Source organism: Saccoglossus kowalevskii, chromosome 3 (genome assembly GCF_978046115.1).
Source record: "Saccoglossus kowalevskii chromosome 3, keSacKowa6.1, whole genome shotgun sequence".
Lineage (NCBI taxonomy): Eukaryota > Metazoa > Hemichordata > Enteropneusta > Harrimaniidae > Saccoglossus > Saccoglossus kowalevskii.
In genome coordinates, this window is record NC_140643.1 from 8,068,472 (window position 1) to 8,089,653 (window position 21,182).

At 35.1% G+C, this 21,182-nt stretch overlaps 1 protein-coding gene across 1 annotated transcript in view; it reads right to left on the minus strand.

Annotated features, from left to right (window-relative positions):
- LOC100374401 (sodium- and chloride-dependent GABA transporter 1-like) overlaps positions 1-21,182 on the minus strand; it is a 45,103-nt gene that overhangs the window by 9,032 nt on the left and 14,889 nt on the right. The window contains exons 2-10 of the mRNA XM_085496713.1: positions 15,629-15,760; positions 13,969-14,233; positions 13,274-13,406; positions 12,966-13,100; positions 12,193-12,296; positions 11,518-11,642; positions 11,174-11,286; positions 10,941-11,072; positions 10,395-10,598 (exon numbers count right to left, since the gene is read on the minus strand). Coding sequence (XP_085352839.1) covers positions 10,395-10,598; positions 10,941-11,072; positions 11,174-11,286; positions 11,518-11,642; positions 12,193-12,296; positions 12,966-13,100; positions 13,274-13,406; positions 13,969-14,233; positions 15,629-15,760 — 1,343 coding nt within the window. The remainder of the gene's footprint in view (positions 1-10,394; positions 10,599-10,940; positions 11,073-11,173; positions 11,287-11,517; positions 11,643-12,192; positions 12,297-12,965; positions 13,101-13,273; positions 13,407-13,968; positions 14,234-15,628; positions 15,761-21,182) is intronic.

Here is a 21,182-nt window from a genome sequence, read left to right on the forward strand (position 1 = left end):
TCTGTAGCTGAATAGTCATATCTAACAAGTATTGTAGTCAGTATCTGAATAGTCGTATCTAACTAGTATCGCAGTCTGTATCTGAATAGTCGTATCTAACTTGTGTCGTAGAAGTATCTGAATAGTCGTATCTGACTAGTATCATAACAGTATCTAAATAGTTGTATCTAAGTAGTATCGTAATCAGTATCTGAATAGTCGTATCTAACTAGTATCGTAAAAGTAGCTGAATAGTCGTATCTGACTAGTGTCATAGACAGTATCTGATTATTCGCATCTGAAAGGTAAAGTAGTCGTGTCTGACTAGTAACGTAGTCATTATCAGAATAGTCGTATCTAACTATTATCGTATTCACTATCTGAGTATTCGTATCGAACAAATATCGTAGTCAGTATCTGAATAGTCGTATTTTACAAGTAGCGTAGTCAGTATCTAGATAATCGTATCTAACTAGTATCGTAGTCAGTATCTGAATAGTCGTATCTAACAAGTATTGTAGTCAGTATCTGAATAGTCGTATCTGACTAGTGTCATAGACAGTATCTGAATAGTCGTATCTGACTAGTATCATAAACAGTATCAAAATAGTCGTATCTAACAAGTATCATAATCAGTATCTGAATCGTCGTATCTAACTAGTATCGTAGTCAGTATCTGAATCGTCGTATCTAACTAGTATCGTAGTCAGTATCTGAATAGTCGTATCTGACTAGTGTCATAGACAGTATCTGAATAGTCGTATCTGACTAGTATCATAAACAGTATCTAAATAGTCGTATCTAACAAGTATCATAATCAGTATCTGAATCGTCGTATCTAACTAGTATCGTAGTCAGTATCTGAATCGTCGTATCTAACTAGTATCGTAGTCAGTATCTGAATCGTCGTATCTAACTAGTATCGTAGTGAGTATCTGAATAGTCGTATCTAACTAGTATCGTAGTTAGTATCTGAATCGTCGTATCTAACAAGTATTGTAGTCAGTATCTGAATAGTCGTATCTAACTAGTATCGTAGTCTGTATCTGAATAGTCTTATCTAACAAGTATTGCAGTCAGTAACTGAATAGTCGTATCTAACTAGTATCGTAGTCTGTATCTGAATAGTCTTATCTAACAAGTATTGTAGTCAGTATCTGAATAGTCGTATCTAACTAGTATCGTAGTCTGTATCTGAATAGTCTTATTTAACAAGTATTGTAGTCAGTATCTGAATAGTCGTATCTAACTAGTATCGTAGTCAGTATCTGAATAGTTGTATCTAACAAGTATCGTAGTCAGTATCTGAATAGTCGTATCTAACTAGTATCGTAGTCAGTATCTGAATAGTCCTATCTAACTAGTATCGTAGTCTGTATCTGGATAATCGTATCTAACTAGTATCGTAGTCAGTATCCGAATAGTCGTATCTAACAAGTATTGTAGTCAGTATCTGAATAGTCGTATCTAACAAGTATTGCAGTCAGTATCTAAATAGTCGTATCCACCTAGTTTCGCAAAAGTATCTGAATAGTCGTATCTAACAAGTATCATAATCAGTATCTGAATAGTCGTATCTGACCAGTGTCATAGACAGTATCTGATTATTCGCATCTGAAAAGTAAAGTAGTTGTATCTGACTAGTAACGTAGTCATTATCTGAATAGTCGTATTTAACTAGTATCGTAATCTATATCTGAATATTCGTATCGAACAAATATCGTAGTCAGTATCTGAATAGTCGTATTTTAATAGTATCATGAACGTACCTAAGTAGTCGTATGTAACTAGTATCGTAAAAGTATCTGAATAGTCGTATCTGACTAGTGTCATAGACAGTATCTGATTATTCGCATCTGAAAAGTAAAGTAGTCGTATCTGACTAGTAACGTAGTCATTATCTGAATAGTCGTATTTTACTAGTATCATAGGCAGTATCTGAATAGTCGTATCTGACTAGTATCTTAGTCATTATCTGAATAGTCGTATCTAACTAGAATCGTATTCAGTATCTAAAAAGTCGTATGTAACTAGTATCGTAGTCAATATCTGAATAGTCGTATCTGACTAGTATCGTATTCAGTACCTGAATATTCGTATCGAACAAATATCGTAGTCAGTATCTGGATAGTCTTATTTTACTAGTATCATAAACAGTACCTAAATAGTCGTATGTAACTAGTATCGTAAAAGTATCTGAATAGTCGTATCTGACTAGTGTCATAGACAGTATCTGATTATTCGCATTTGAAAGGTAAAGTCGTCGTGTCTGACTAGTAACGTAGTCATTATCTGAATAGTCGTATCTAACTATTATCGTATTCACTATCTGAGTATTCGTATCGAACAAATATCGTAGTCAGTATCTGAATAGACGTATTTTAATAGTATCATAAACGTACCTAAATAGTCGTATGTAACTAGTATCGTAAAAGTATCTGAATAGTCGTATCTGACTAGTGTCATAGACAGTATCTGATTATTCGCATCTGAAAAGTAAAGTAGTCGTATCTGACTAGTAACGTAGTCATTATCTGAATAGTCGTATCTAACTAGTATCATATTCAGTATCTGAGTATTCGTATCGAACAAATATCGTAGTCAGTATCTGAATAGTCGTATCTAACTAGTATCGTAGTCTGTATCTGAATAGTCTTATCTAACAAGTATTGCAGTCAGTATCTGAATAGTCGTATCTAACTAGTATCGTAGTCAGTATCTGAATAGTTCTATCTAACTAGTATCGTAGTCTGTATCTGGATAATCGTATCTAACTAGTATCGTAGTCTGTAGCTGAATAGTCATATCTAACAAGTATTGTAGTCAGTATCTGAATAGTCGTATCTAACTAGTATCGTAGTCTGTATCTGAATAGTCGTATCTAACTTGTGTCGTAGAAGTATCTGAATAGTCGTATCTGACTAGTATCATAACAGTATCTAAATAGTTGTATCTAAGTAATATCGTAATCAGTATCTGAATAGTCGTATCTAACTAGTATCGTAAAAGTAGCTGAATAGTCGTATCTGACTAGTGTCATAGACAGTATCTGATTATTCGCATCTGAAAGGTAAAGTAGTCGTGTCTGACTAGTAACGTAGTCATTATCTGAATAGTCGTATCTAACTATTATCGTATTCACTATCTGAGTATTCGTATCGAACAAATATCGTAGTCAGTATCTGAATAGTCGTATTTTACAAGTAGCGTAGTCAGTATCTAGATAATCGTATCTAACTAGTATCGTAGTCAGTATCTGAATAGTCGTATCTAACAAGTATTGTAGTCAGTATCTGAATAGTCGTATCTGACTAGTATCATAAACAGTATCTAAATAGTCGTATCTAACAAGTATCATAATCAGTATCTGAATCGTCGTATTTAACTAGTATCGTAGTCAGTATCTGAATAGTCGTATCTAACTAGTATCGTAGTCAGTATCTGAATCGTCGTATCTAACTAGTATCGTAGTCAGTATCTGAATAGTCGTATCTAACTAGTATCGTAGTTAGTATCTGAATCGTCGTATCTAACAAGTATTGTAGTCAGTATCTGAATAGTCGTATCTAATTAGTATCGTAGTCTGTATCTGAATAGTCTTATCTAACAAGTATTGCAGTCAGTATCTGAATAGTCGTATCTAACTAGTATCGTAGTCTGTATCTGAATAGTCTTATCTAACAAGTATTGTAGTCAGTATCTGAATAGTCGTATCTAACTAGTATCGTAGTCTGTATCTGAATAGTCTTATTTAACAAGTATTGTAGACAGTATCTGAATAGTCGTATCTAACTAGTATCGTAGTCAGTATCTGAATAGTCCTATCTAACTAGTATCGTAGTCTGTATCTGGATAATCGTATCTAACTAGTATCGTAGTCAGTATCCGAATAGTCGTATTTTAATAGTATCATAAACGTACCTAAATAGTCGTATGTAACTAGTATCGTAAAAGTATCTGAATAGTCGTATCTGACTAGTGTCATAGACAGTATCTGATTATTCGCATCTGAAAAGTAAAGTAGTCGTATCTGACTAGTAACGTATTCATTATCTGAATAGTCGTATCTAACTATTATCGTATTCACTATCTGAGTATTCGTATCGAACAAATATCGTAGTCAGTATCTGAATAGTCGTATCTAACTAGAATCGTATTCAGTATCTAAAAAGTCGTATGTAACTAGTATCGTAGTCAATATCTCAATAGTCGTATCTGACTAGTATCGTATTCAGTACCTGAATATTCGTATCGAACAAATTTCGTAGTCAGTATCTGGATAGTCGTATTTTACTAGTATCATAAACAGTACCTAAATAGTCGTATGTAACTAGTATCGTAAAAGTATCTGAATAGTCGTATCTGACTAGTGTCATAGACAGTATCTGATTATTCGCATCTGAAAAGTAAAGTAGTCGTATCTGACTAGTAACGTAGTCATTATCTGAATAGTCGTATCTAACTAGTATCATATTCAGTATCTGAGTATTCGTATCGAACAAATATCGTAGTCAGTATCTGAATAGTCGTATTTTACTAGTAGCGTAGTCAGTATCTGAATAGTCGTATCTAACAAATATTGTAGTCAGTATCTGGATAATCGTATCTAACTAGTATCGTAATCTGTATCTGAATAGTCTTATCTAATAAGTATTGTAGTCAGTATCTGAATAGTCGTATCTAACTAGTATCGTAGTCTGTAGCTGAATAGTCATATCTAACAAGTATTGTAGTCAGTATCTGAATAGTCGTATCAAACTAGTATCGTAGTCTGTATCTGAATAGTCGTATCTAACTTGTGTCGTAGAAGTATCTGAATAGTCGTATCTGACTAGTATCATAACAGTATCTAAATAGTTGTATCTAAGTAGTATCGTAATCAGTATCTGAATAGTCGTATCTAACTATTATCGTAAAAGTAGCTGAATAGTCGTATCTGACTAGTGTCATAGACAGTATCTGATTATTCGCATCTGAAAGGTAAAGTAGTCGTGTCTGACTAGTAACGTAGTCATTATCTGAATAGTCGTATCTAACTATTATCGTATTCACTATCTGAGTATTCGTATCGAACAAATATCGTAGTCAGTATCTGAATAGTCGTATTTTACAAGTAGCGTAGTCAGTATCTAGATAATCGTATCTAACTAGTATCGTAGTCAATATCTGAATAGTCGTATCTAACAAGTATCGTAGTCAGTATCTGAATAGTCGTATCTGACTAGTGTCATAGACAGTATCTGAATATTCGTATCTGACTAGTATCATAAACAGTATCTAAATAGTCGTATCTAACAAGTATCATAATCAGTATCTGAATCGTCGTACCTAACTAGTATCGTAGTCAGTATCTGAATCGTCGTATCTAACTAGTATCGTAGTCAGTATCTGAATCGTCGTATCTAACTAGTATCGTAGTCAGTATCTGAATAGTCGTATCTAACTAGTATCGTAGTTAGTATCTGAATCGTCGTATCTAACAAGTATTGTAGTCAGTATCTGAATAGTCGTATCTAAATAGTATCGTAGTCTGTATCTGAATAGTCTTATCTAACAAGTATTGCAGTCAGTATCTGAATAGTCGTATCTAACTAGTATCGTAGTCAGTATCTGAATAGTTCTATCTAACTAGTATCGTAGTCTGTATCTGGATAATCGTATCTAACTAGTATCGTAGTCAGTATCCGAATAGTCGTATCTAACAAGTATTGTAGTCAGTATCTGAATAGTCGTATCTAACTAGTATCGTAGTTAGTATCTGAATAGTCGTATCTAACAAGTAGTGTAGTCAGTATCTAAATAGTCCTATCTAACTAGTTTCGCAAAAGTATCTGAATATTCGTATCTAACAAGTATCATAATTAGTATCTAAATAGTCGTATCGGACTAGTGTCATAGACAGTATCTGATTATTCGCATCTGAAAAGTAAAGTAGTCGTATCTGACTAGTAACGTAGTCATTATCTGAATAGTGGTATTTAACTAGCATCGTATTCAGTATCTGAATATTCGTATCGAACAAATATCGTAGTCAGAATCGGAATAGTCGTATTTTACTAGTATCATAAACAGTAACTAAATAGTCGTATGTAACTAGTATCGTAGTCAGTATATGAATAGTCGTATCTGACTAGTATCGTATTCAGTATTTGAATATTCGTATCGAACAAATATCGTAGTCAGTATCTGAAAAGTCGTATCTAACTAGTATCGTAGTCAGTATCTGAATAGTCGTATCTGACTAGTATCGTATTCGGTATCTGAATATTCGTATCGAACAAATATCGTAGTCAGTATCTGAATAGTCGTATCTGACTAGTGTCATAGACAGTATCTGATTATTCGCATCTGAAAAGTAAAGTAGTCGTGTCTGACTAGTAACGTAGTCATTATCTGAATAGTCGTATCTAACTAGTATCGTATTCAGTATCTGAGTATTCGTATCGAACAAATATCGTAGTCAGTATCTGAATAGTCGTATTTTACTTGTAGCATAGTCAGTATCTGAATAGTCCTACCTAACTAGTATCGTAGTCAGTATCTGGATAATCGTATCTAACTAGTATGGTAGTTAGTATCTGAATAGTCGTATCTAACAAATATTATAGTCAGTATCTGAATAGTTGTATCTAACTAGTATCGTAATCTATATCTGAATAGTCTTATCTAACAAGTATTGTAGTCAATATCTGAATAGTCGTGTCTAACTAGTATCGTAAAAGTAGCTGAATAGTCGTATCTGACTAGTGTCATAGACTGTATCTGATTATTCGCATCTGAAAGGTAAAGTAGTCGTGTCTGACTAGTAACGTAGTTATTATCTGAATAGTCGTATCTAACTAGTATCGTAGTCTGTATTTAAATAGTCATATCTAACAAGTATCATAAACAGTATCTAAATAGTCGTGTCTAACAAGTACCATAATCAGTATCTGAATAGTCGTATCTGACTAGTGTCATAGACATTCTCTGATTATTCGCATCTGAAAAGTAAAGTAGTCGTATCTGACTAGTATCGCATTCAGTATCTGAATAGTCGTATTTTACTTGTATCATTGTCAGTATCTTAATAGTCGTATTTTACTAGTATCGTAGTCAATATCTGAATAGTCGAACCTGACTAGTAACGTAGGTAGTATCTGAATAGTATCTAACTAATTATGTAGTCAGTGTCTGAATATAATCATACTAGTATTGTAGTCAATATCTACCTAGTAACGTATTAAGTATTTGAATATTCGTATCGAACAAGTATCGTAGTCAGTATCTGAATAATCCTATCTGACTAGTGTCATAGTCAGTATCTGAATAGTCGTATCTCACTAGTATCATAGTCAGTATCTGAATAGTCGTATCTGACTAGTATCATAGTCGATATTTGAATAGTCGTATTATACAGGTATTGTAGCCAGTTTCTGAATAGTTGTATATAACTAGTATTGTATTCAGTATCTGAGTAGTCGTATCTGACAAGTATTGTATTCATTATCTGAATATTGAGTATCAAATCTTACTAGTAACGTAGTCAGTATCTGAATAGTCGTATATGACTAGTTACGTAGAAGTACCTGAATAGCCGTATCTAACTAGTATCGTAGTTAGTAGCTGAAGTCATATCTAACAATTATCGTAGAAGTGTATGAATAGTCGTATTTAACAAGTATCGTAGAAGTATCTGAATAGTCGTATCTAACAAGTATCGTAGCCAGTATCTGAATAGTAGTATCTAACAAGTACTGTAGTCATTATTTAAATAGTCGTATCTAACAAGTATCGTAGTTAGTATCTGAATAGTCGTATCTGACTAGTATCGTAGTTAGTATCTGAACAGTCGTATCTAACAAGTATCGTAGAAGTATCTGAATAGTCGTACCTAACAAGTATCGTAGTTAGTATCTGAATAGTCGCATCTAACAAGTATCGTAGTTAGTATCTGAATAGTCGTATCTAACTAGTATCGTAGCCAGTATCTGAATAGTAGTATCTAACAAGTACTTTAGTCATTATCTGAATAGTCGTATCTAACAAGTATCGTAGTTAGTATCTGAATAGTCGTATCTGACTAGTATCGTAGTTAGTATCTGAATAGTCGTATCTAACAAGTATCGTAGAAGTATCTGAATAGTCGTACCTAACAAGTATCGTAGTTAGTATCTGAATAGTCGTATCTAACAAGTATCGTAGAGGTATCTGAATAGTCGTATCTAACAAGTATCGTAGTTAGTATCTGAATAGTCGTATATGACAAGTATCGTAACCAGTATCTGAATAGTCGTATCTAACAAGTACTGTAGTCATTATCTGAATAGTCGTATCTAACAAGTATCGTAGTTAGTATCTGAATAGTCGTATCTGACTAGTATCGTAGCCAGTATCTGAATAGTCGTATCTAACTAGTACCGTAGTCTGTATCTGAATAGTCATATCTAACAAGTATTGTAGTCAGTATCTGAATAGTCGTATCTGACTAGTATCATAAACAGTATCTAAATAGTCGTGTCTAACAAGTATCATAATCAGTATCTGAATCGTCGTATCTGACTAGTGTCATAGACAGTATCTGATTATTCGCATCTGAAAAGTAAAGTAGTCGTATCTGACTAGTATCGCATTCAGTATCTGAATATTCGTATCGAACAAATATCGTAGTCAGTATCTGAATAGTCGTATTTTACTTGTATCGTTGTCAGTATCTGAATAGTCGTATTTTACTAGTATCGTAGTCAATATCTCAATAGTCGAACCTGACTAGTAACGTAGTTAGTATCTGAATAGTATCTAACTAATTATGTAGTCAGTGTCTGAATAGAATCATACTAGTATTGTAGTCAATATCTACCTAGTAACGTATTAAGTATCGAACAAGTATCGTAGTCAGTATCTGAATAGTCGTATCTCACTAGTGTCATAGTCAGTATCTGAATAGTCGTACTCACTAGTATCATAGTCAGTATCTGAATAGTCGTATCTGACTAGTATCATAGTCGATATTTGAATAGTCGTATTATACTAGTATTGTAGTCAGTTTCTGAATAGTTGTATATAACTAGTATTGTATTCAGTATCTGAGTAGTCGTATCTAACAAGTATTGTATTCATTATCTGAAAATTGAATATAAAATCTTACTAGTATCGTAGTCAGTATCTGAATAGTCGTATATGTCTAGTTACGTAGAAGTACCTGAATAGCCGTATCTAACTAGTATCGTAGTTAGTATCTGAAGTCGTATCTAACAAGTATCGTAGAAGTGTCTGAATAGTCGTATCTAACAAGTATCGTAGTTAGTATCTGAATAGTCGTATCTAACTAGTATCGTAGCCAGTATCTGAATAGTCGTATCTAACAAGTATCGTAGAAGTATCTGAATAGTCGTATCTAACAAGTATCATAGTTAGTATCTGAACAGTCGTATCTGACTAGTATCGTAGCCAGTATCTGAATAGTCGTATCTAACAAGTACTGTAGTCATTATCTGAATAGTCGTATCTAACAAGTATCGTAGTTAGTATCTGAATAGTCGTATCTAACAAGTATCGTAGTTAGTATCTGAATAGTTGTATCTCACAAGTATCGTAGAAGTATCTGAATAGTCGTATCTAACAAGTATCGTAGAAGTATCTGAATGGTCGTATCTAACAAGTATCGTAGTTAGTATCTGAATAGTCGTATCTGACTAGTATCGCAGCCAGTATCTGAATAGTCGTATCTAACAAGTATCGTAGAATTATCTGAATAGTCGTATCTAACAAGTATCGTAGAAGTATCTGAATGGTCGTATCTAACAAGTATCGTAGTTAGTATCTGAATAGTCGTATCTGACAAGTACTGTAGTCATTATCTGAATAGTCGTATCTAACAAGTATCGTAGAAGTATCTGAATAGTCGTTTCTAAGAAGTATCGTAGAAGTATCTGAATAGTTGTATCTAACTAGTATTGTATCCATTATCTGAATAGTCGTATCTGACAAGTATCGTAGAAGTATCTGAATAGTCGTATATCTAACAAGTATCGTAGAAGTATCTGAATAGTCGTATCGAACAAGTATCGTAGAAGTACCTGAATAGCCGTATCTAACTAGTATTGTAGTCATTATCTGAATAGCCGTATCTATCTAGTATTGTAGTCATTATCTGAATAGTCGTATCTAACTAGTATAGTAGAAATCTCTGTATAATGTATATTCCTTATTAAATGTATTAAATATCAATTCAATTATGACGTAGTACGTAGGTATGTACTATTAATACAAAATAGCTGATCATTTTATCCAACCAATATTATTTACGTTGTTCTGAATAAATTATAATTCAATATCAACATTCAATATCGGACAAAACATATTTAAAATATGCTCTCTCAACTCGAAACGCGAAGGGACTAGTTTTAAGCGTAGATACATGTATGTTCACTTACAATGAGAATACATGGTGAGATAAAACACCAACAAGCTGGCCAAAACCAGTTTGGTTTAGATTTCAACATGTGCGTCATGCCTTTCAGGTATTTCTTGACACCATATACATAACTAATGACGATACATTCCCACAATGCAACCCACAACAACACATATCCACTTGCTCCATAGCCGTCCATTAATGTGAAGAAATACATTCCCGCCTGAAAAATACGAATTAGCAAATGATGATGACATCATTCATATTCCACTCACATATAGCCGACAGTGTAGTATAGTTGTCGAAACTTATGTACGAGGCAGAATTTATTACGTCAAAAAAACTGTCAACCAACAAAAAAGCTGTTGTCTGATTAGTTCGACTGTTCGGTGTTAGGGCTTGTTAGCCAATCAGACACAATCTTGTATATAGATTTGCATTGACTCTATGATCGTGACACGAAAGTACATCGACACTCAAGGTTATAGTTATAATGCAATGCAAATCACCTTGCATTGTACTCCAATGGCAACAAACATAAACTATAACAAGTTGAATGTCTTACGTTTGTTATGCAGGGTAACGCCAAGAGGTAGTAAACACAACACACGATGAATAAACAGAGAGGTCGCTTTGATCTAAGGTACTTAGGATATTCGTCGGCAATGCAGGTGTAAAATCCCTCAACCACACAGAACTGCAAAAATGGACACAGAAAGTTGAGATAATAAACAGTAACGACAATATTAGTTATCGTATTGACAATACGTCTTGTAAATGTTATTGTCGTATGCTCACCTGACTGTCAAGTCCTAAAAGTAACAACATAATGAAGAACAATACCGCCCAGAATTGGGCACCAGGCATTTCAGCTATAGCTGTTGGTACTGTTATAAACGTCAGTCCAGGACCTATGAATGAATAAAATAAACTGTTGGCGGCGATTCAATTTGTGAGTTCACGTTCAACCAGATGTAGAAATGTAGAAAAATGGTATACTGGTTGTGAATATTACTCACGCCTCAGTCGTACATTAGTAGAAGTCACATATACAATTATTTTATCAGAAATATTGGCGTAGACCAATGCACATCATTTAGAAGAATTTATGTGGCCTAATCCGACGATAATATTGAACTAACCTGAGTCCACTACATCTTCTACTTCAACGCCTTGTGTCCACGCCATAAATCCCAATGTCGCAAAGACCATGAACCCTCCGTAAAAACTTGTCAGACAGTTGACTGTACACACAACAAGTGTATCTCTGGAATAATATAATATTACACTGCTTTATAAGAACTTGTCATGTATTAGTGCAACACACGGGAGCAGTGGGCGTTTGCGAATGTTTATCGCAGTGTCGTACATGTATATGTTATGCTATGCAAATTAAATGGTTTAGGAAAATATATTCCTATAAAACATGTCAAATACATGTTTGGCTATAAGAATTTGACAACTTTCACTTTCTCGATACATGTAGGCAAACATGAAATATAAATAGGAATGATAATTCAGAACTATACACGTTAAAGTCCTTCTTTTTGAAATGTTGTGGTAGACTGATTTAAGCATTTCGCCGTTTACAATGCCCATCAAAACCTTTAGCAATTAGATCCAGAGAGTCATCGCGTGAATGGGTGATTGCATGTGTGACTATTTGTTTTGTTTTAACTGCGAAAACTTTTCATAAGCACTGAATGCATATAAATGCAAACAACTAGTATTGCTGCGTTACAAATTATACCATCTTATACCATTTCTGTCTTTATATTGATTTACAACCAGTGCCACAGATTAGGAATATAACTTACATGACTATATTATTGTGGTATGGATTATAACTTCCCAATGATATCAGCGAGGATATACCAACACCGAGAGAGAAGAAAATCTGCGAGCCTGCATCGACCCAGACCTTGAGAAGTAAATGAAACCTTACATTAGTCATAAGGTGAACTACATGAGACACTAATATTATCTGTAAATTATCATATTATAATCATGATATCACACGATATTTCGTATAGCTGCTTTATTAACGTCACTCAACATACCATGTTTGTCACATGATCACCTCCGATTTATATCATGGTACGATTCAATTTGGTATGGGGAACAATAAAATTACATCGTAATTAACGAGACACTGCTTTGTCATAAAGTGGTATTACGTAGTATTCCCTTATAACAAAATAATTTATTTGTTTCACCAAACAAAACTAGCGAGGTAATGTCTCGTTATAACGAAGTATCTCCTTATAATAAGGTAATATATTGTTATAACGAAGCAATTTGTCATTAAAAATGTTTTATTTGATAGCTCTAATATGGCTCCGTCCGTTCCACTGATCACGTATGCAAATGATGAAACGATAACGATTCCGAGAAATACGACCCTATTCGTGTTGACATTTGAAAATAACGAAACTGTGAATATGTTATACGTGAATCTCCAATGTCGGAATGATTAAAACTCGTGGATTAATTTTTCTTTTGTGCTGCGTCCATTATTAAATTCACTACACGCGTTTAGAAGAACAGCGGTTGATGTGGCTAACACACCAGCTATGCTAGGATGTCTTACCTGGGCCTCTAATAATTTACTCCAGTCAGGAACAAGGTAGTAGTAAATTCCGTCTTCGGCCCCGGGTAAAGTACAAGCTCGGATCAACAGGATTGTTAACACAACATATGGAAATGTAGTAGTGAACCATACAATCTGCGAGAAAATGAATAATTTACATTAAAGGATTACGTCATGCAAAACGTACTTAATTGATACATTTGCTAGAATAGTGAAGTATATACAAGTATTTATATATTACCTCGACCATAAATAATCACACACATCATTGCAATAACAGTTCTGCCTGATAAACTGTGTTTGCTTACCTTGCCCGTAGTTTTGACTCCTTTTACAATACAAGCATACGTGAGTGCCCATGCTATAAACAATGCCAATGCCAGGTACCAGATAACAGACCCTATCTCGTGAATCCCATCAGATATCTGAAGAACGGCATTACTAAAAGAAGATGGAGAAATGGTAAAACAACATTGGCGCGAGAAGATGAATGTTTAACTAAATAAATTAGTTTGACCACATGGATCGGTTGTGAATAACTTCAACCAACATGGAAAGTTCTATCATGATAGATCTGGTTTTAGTAACCATGTATTATATGTTATCTAATGAATTTTCTCAGCATGACAACATCGTCACCGAAGGGGAGTAAGTAAAGCTGCGTTATTTACTTGGAATTGCAAGCTGAGATTATCGTCGGAAAAGAATTTTGAAACCAACACCTGCATCTCAAGTTAATCTCTATATGTACGGTTCATTGAAACACAAACACAATGAATAGACAAGAATATGAATACACAATGAATATCAAGGTAGCCATGAAACCTGGTAAACCTTGAGCGTCCACAACGTCGTGATTTACTTCTGATACTTTTCTAACTGTCAATGAACCATTATTGTTTGTTTGCTGTGCTTTATCACCTGTTTCCTGCATACATATAAACAAAAATTATATAAACTTAATCTCCTTAATTATAATAAAAACATGATTTTAAGAACTCACTTCCAAAATTGTTCAGACGGTGTTTCAGAATCAGTCATATTTATTGTAACATTATTGTATGGTCCGGTACAAAAAGCAGTTCCATTGTTTGTAGTATTATGGTAGCTATAGTCATAACAAAATATATCATTCCAGTTGGCGTCACATAAAGTCCATGGTAACGTAGGAAAGAATGAGAAGAACAGGTATATAAGGCTCCACGCAATAATAACGATGTAGTAAATATTTAGCATACATGCGATGGTGGCTGAAGCATATCCAACACCTAGAAAAAATAGATAATGGAGTTCGTGTCATGATATATATATCCAAGGAAACTTATTCTATAAATCGTTGGCCTTGTCTTTATGTTAGCATGTGAATGTGTGGAAATGTTTGTCTGACATTCGAGACCTTTTAATCATAAGCATGTTAACACACCGATTCATTTAGATCTACTTCAACTGATTGGTCTAGCTAAAGCCAATAAGCAAAAAGTCGGTCTATATAAAGTTCCCTGAAATGTTGTTGTGATTGTGATTTCCAATTCATGCTTAGAACTGTGTTTCATAACATTTACTCTGATGTATGTTAATTACGGGCATACACCGCAACTCACCAAACTACCGTTCCCTAGACTCGTTAATTTTCACTGCAGGTAGATGCGAATACTGTTTAGTCATAACACTAGTTCTGGTACACTCGATTTATGATTCAACCGATCGGATCTAGTATGTGGAAGCAGATAGACGACTTAAATGTGTGACATTGGGGTTGGTAAATACTGATTTTCACACAATCCAATGCGCCCTTGTAAAGGGAATCACACATGTCTTGGAGCAATGTGCGCTGACTCCATCGAAACCTTCCAAAACACATTTAAAGCTTGATAACGTCTCATATGTATTCATATGAAACCCATACCTCACGCATGCGTGGTGCAACGGCACCGCTTTTTAAGTGCATTCGAAAACCTTGATTGCATTTTATTGATGGGTTGAATAATATACATTATATGAACTATCCGCCCACAATAATTGTGTTCATTTATATGTTCGACGCAAAATGTAACTTTCGTTGAATAAAACGTGATGATATCCAATCCAACGATATCCAATCAAATTCTAGATCGTTCAAGTTCGTTCAACTGTTGATCAAAGTTCGAGAGTTGAGCAAACAAACAGTTATAATTTTTTAAAAAAAGTGATCGTGGTTTCTAAAATAAGGGCGTGGTTATTTTTGTAACTCGACGTTCGTAACTCGATATCTGTGACTCAAACAATTGAGCATCTCATTAATATTACGTTGTCATACCCAGTATCATGATGGCAAAATGCCACTAATTCCACTTCATGCTCGCAATGTCTCGTCTCGAATCCGACGGGTCTTTGAGGCTTACTTTCATAGAAAGATGAAAAACCAAGATCATACTACTCAATAATATGAGCTATCATTCAATTTTCTGACAATAGTTGCAACTTTGGTGGCGTAGGCGGCCTACCAGGCATTTGCCATGTTTCAAACATTGACATTAGGGTTTTGGCAGGGAACCCAATTCAAGATACGGACTACAGTAGGCTCGGCAAACATTTTGAAAATCTTCCATATGCCAGGCGATCTCTAAAGAACTAAGTAAGTAAATGCTCCAATACACTGCCATAACCTTTGATACGTCACTTACCTTTGAATGCAGGGGCAATTTGCCAAGCACTTATCCCACCAATCCCAAGGTATTGACCAAGACCAACTTCCATATAAAATATGGGAATTCCCAATAATATTAGACATATTGTGTATGGAATGAGAAAGGCTCCTGTAACAGAAAATATGAAATATTAAGTTCAGTATTCAAGAACCGATCATCATAGTCGATTACATTCGTGTCAACCAGTGCAAAGTGCGCCCCCAAGAATGATGCAAATATTGGCATCGATATGAGTAGTTCAAAGGTTGTTTTTTTTCTCCGATATTTGACCTAAATTGTATTAACTGTTCGATGCGATTCATGTAAGGTCGCGTCAGAACCGGGTCGTACTAACGCTAACTGAACCGATGGTACCCAGAGTTGCGGGGAAACCAGGATTGTCATTGCATATTACGGCGTGTGACACGCTGGGAGTGTGTACAAATTCTCAGCAGTCACTGGGTTGGTGTGGCTTGTTAGCTGTTGTATGTATCTGGTAGCATCGCTTATGTAAGGCCTTCGAATACGAATGTAACGTTCAGCAAATTTAACAACTGCTTAATCGTTTACTACTATCTAAATAAATGAGCTACGGCAAGCCAAAATACTAGTAGGCCAAAAAGGTCTCGATTGCATAAAGCGCCACCAGTGGCTGTTCCCGGCTCCATGCGTCAAGCATAAACTTTGTATACATCACCAATACATCATTTTATGGTTTCGGGTCGTGTGCAAAAAACTGAGGCTTTTGCCCTAGTGCTGTCATTATCAAAAGAACAACGCGAATACGGTATTTATAACGCCCTTTCACGAACAACTATAAACGCTGGTATACGTAACATAGACTAAATTGTTTCTATTATGATATTATATTTTAATTCAATACTCATATTTTATATTGATAATATTGATGATATTGATGTCACTTTTAGCGACTGGTGTCCCCCTGTGTTTATGTTGACGTTCTTTATGTCTGTAGCGAATACCGGGTCCGACCAAGTCCACAATCTATTTCCTAGAGCGCGGTGTATTACGACTGCTCATTTTTTTCTCTCTGTCATTTGATCTCAAATAATTATTTCACGAGATTACAAGTGAGATGTTTAATCGCAGTTATAATATCCAATCGGATATTACTTTTTTGATTATCCATCATGTATACAATTCTGATTTCAGGCCTGCTATCACGTTGGTTTAAGTGCTGACATAAACTCTGAGTTATTTTATACACGACTTAAAATCCCGAGAGAGGGGAGGAATTGGCGTAATATTAATAATCTTTATTGCTTTCATATCTTTAATAGGTTTTTGAATCAAATACAATACAGATGTGGAGAAAGACAAACAAACAAACAAACAAAATGAGGAAAAAAATGGCGTCTCTTCGGGAAAAGTCTATGACCATGTATCATAACACAGAATTTAGATATGGTGTGTCATAAAAAATATATACCCAAATGTACAGTAACCTGGTACATAATTGTTTTTGCAAATGGTAGTTGTAATATCCCCTGCTTAAGAAACGACGCTAGTCCTCCAATGCTCGAGTCGCCCGGTTAAATCAAACAATGTTATTATTGCTTGGGAACTCACATCTCGAGATACACTTGTAATGAGATGCTATAATAAGTATTCAACAAGTGACACTGTAGACGTAATGATAAGTTCACAAGATGTATTAGTCTGATATAATATTATTGATATTATGCCACCAGCTGTTTTTTTTCTCAAATGTGATAATGTCATGTAATCCATGGGCCCACGAATCACTCCGCAATTTGGCGACACTTCATTGCTCATTTTAAAAATGCGGGTTGTATAAAGAGATAGGGTGATAAATTAGGGTAAATAGCGTATTTATTACCGGAAGACACCTAAATATATAAGTATGCAATATGACACAGCCCATGTCACGTGGTCTTTATTAATTCGTTGAGCTGATGATCACGCTAAAGAAAACGTGTTGTCAGGAACTTAAAGGTTATTTATAACTTCTTCGAGTAGTGTTCTATTTGCTCGTGATGTCAGGAGAGATAGATGCTTCGTTCATGAGAAGAACTCAAATCTCACGTGATGTCAATACTCCGTGTTCGAGAAGATCCAATACTCACGTGATCTCAGGAGAGTTAAATACATCGTTAGAGTGATGTCATGAGGATAACATTACCTGTCTTGGAGAAGAGCCCAAATCTCACGTGATCCCAGGATGAATACAGTCTCGGTCTTGGAGAAGAGTCCAAATCTCATTATATATTTTAAAGCGAAAGTGCGAATAACTAGTTTGGATAACCATCAGTAATACTACCCGTACTACACTCTGGCTACGAGGTACCCCCCCCCCTCCCAATAATTATGTCGTATGTATCGTCAATTCAATATAAACAGCAATTTGTGTATTCGGTTCTATTGGATTTGAACGAATGCCGGACGTTTCGGCTCCGGACGTTTCGGTCCCGGACGTTTTGGCCACGGACGTTTTGGCCACGGAAGTTTGGGCCTAAGTAGAGTTCAATGATAAGATCTACTTGGCCACAGAGTGAAAACATTCTAAATGAAAGTATAATGATTTCTTTACGTTTACTTGTTGGCAATAGTGAAAATTTTTTGTATGTTTGTATTTTTATATGTTAACACCTCTGTTTACTTGATCTGATTGGTAGACATTTCTGTATGGCTTTACTAATGTCGGCAACATTACTTGTAACGTTTATTTAACAGAAGAGAGCCACTGGCCGAAACGTCCAGGCCGAAACGTCCGGGGCCTAAACGTCCGTCCACCATCTGAACAATGTCGAACCCGAGCCGGGGTTTAATCATACAAAAAGTTAAATTAGTTCGACTAACTATTGTAGACAGACATACTGATATCCATTGAACTAAATCGACTCAGATAGTGTAACAAAAATTCAATACTTTTCAAGTAAGTACTCAAGTCTGAGTTAACATTCGGCACATTAAAAAAAAAACATTGATTGTTGAGTCGAGATTTAGAGAGAAGCTGTAAACATGCTCGAATGGTAGAGACGTAGAAATATAATTTGGCATTCCAATAATCACCATAATGGCCAATATTTAGTAGTTTATCACACAATAGTGAATTACTGTGAAAATGAATAATATCTCGACTCGGATATTGATTTCATGGTGTTGTGTTTTATTGAAACACACTTTATGGCCATCCACTGATTTAATTGTACATGTAGCTTATCATTGTAAATTTGTTTTTATGTATAATCAATACCTTGAGGGAAGCGAGTTAGAAGTTGTTTCCTATTATAAGTATTTAGGTCTCGTGCTTTCTTCCAGGAACATTTGTTCTAAAGCAGTTTCTACTTTGGCGGACTAGGCTGGGAAAGCGCTTAGAATTCTTTCATCGGTATCTGTTAAACTCAATGGGGTTCATTTTTACACCCATTTCAAATTATTTGATTCAATTATATCTCCTATTCTGTGTTACGGATCTGAAGTATGGGGATTTCAATACTACGACCAAATTGAAAAAGTACATAGGAAACGGTGCAGGAGGCTTCTTGGGCTCCCACAAGGTACTGCCAAAGAAGCTATAGTTGGAGAGTGTGGGCGACTTCCAATCTTCGTTTCCACACTTAAACGTTGTATTAAGTATTGGCTTAGACTCTTAGAAAACCCCCCGACGAGAATTCCCAGGCATGCCTATTCAATGTTGCGTAATCTCAATGACATAGGTAGAAATAACTGGGTGACGGCAATTAAACATATTTTGTATTCATATGGCTTTGGGTATGTCTGGTAGCTCAAGAAGTAGGTAGCAAGGACGTTTTTCTTTCTGAATATGTACTGCGAGTCTCCGACACGCAGAAACAGCTTTGGAAAGCAAATGCGTCCTTGAAACCTAAATTACGTAATTACATTGAGTTCAAGAATACCTTACAACCGGAGAAATATTTATCTTTAAATTGCAAGCTGAAACTCGTCCGCATTTTTGCCTGTTTTAGTTGTGGGGTTTTACCACTTAGAATTGAAGAAGGTAGGCGCGAAGGTTTGCTTTCAACGGAAAGAGTCTGTAAAGTATGTCGTGCTAATTTTGTTGAGGATGAATATCATTTTCTGTTGATTTGCCCAGCCTATAACACATTAAGACGTGAGTTAATCCCCCAACATTATTCATTCCAACCAACCATGGATATATTTCAAAGGCTTGTTCAAGCAACAAATGGTGATATTCTACGAAATATTTGTGTGTTTGTGTTCAGAGCATTTGAAGTTAGGAAACAATTGTTAACAAATTAATTATTGTTTAATTCCGTGTGATCAATAGCCGAGAATATTTATCATATTCTACTTGTACCTGTTACATTTTAAGCATTGTTTTGATATGTTTGTATATGGGCCGATGGCCTAGGAAAGCAATAAATACTTATAATAAAGTAATTGTCATTATGTAATTGAAAAACTACATTCCTCATTGACAATCAGCAGCAAATAAACTGCAATGGCCGCTTTCAGTATGGTGGAATACAACACAATTAGAACACAGTACTCTGAGATTTACGACTGTCAACGATTCACAAAAAGACAAAGAGGGTGGATTATGTCCAAGATATAATGGAATTGGTACACTGCCAAACACATCATCATTTTGACGTATGCATAATTTAATAATATGAAGTATCAATATGACACATGACGACTCTTGTCGATAACCGTTCGACGGCAGTGGGAATCGCACAGATGGTTGAATTAGGGGTATACCACTGTACCTCAAAGGTTTGGAATTAATTGACAGCAAACTTTTGAGTTGTGCAGGTGACAAAATTATAAAGCCAATGATAATTGCAAGAACACAACAACTCAAATTAAAGCTGTTTAGTAGCTTTGTCGGGTCATGTTTGAAGGCTGGATATACCTTACTATGTACATTCTGATAATATATATGTTATATTTTCACGAAGAAGCTTTGGTCATATATGCAAAATATCAAGTTGATTGGTTAAAACAGTATAAATACTATAAAGTATAAATAAGCAGCGTGGCAAAAATAATCCGATAAATGTGGCTTCTGTAAAAACTACTTCCGGCTCAGAAGAAATCAACATACATATATGCCAAAATAACAAATTTCGGATAAATTGTTCAGTGATTTACGGGGGAACACATGGCGGGAAAAGTCACATGACCGCTAACGTTATTATTTGTGAAATATATGTCCCATATATCAATAATACTACTACACAAATATCAGAATGCCTAGCCCAAAGAAAGGTTAAAATGTCCACTTCCTGTTTAAACTATTATTCAAGAAGGACACCACACCGGTCGACCAATCACAATTTTGAAAGTAAGGAGCACCAGTCCTCGTAGTCTCAGAGGACTACAGGCAACGGTGTTCAAATTGTAAGACAACAAAAAAAAAACGGCGGAAGAAGGGGACGTAAATCTATCAGGAGTCTTTTTTGACTGGTTGACAGTACAGTTTTTGTAAACACATAATACGTATGTTATTTCAACATCGTTCTATTCAGTCGGAGAGTATGCGTAACATAGACCAGTACTTGCAGCTACATGTACTAGTATT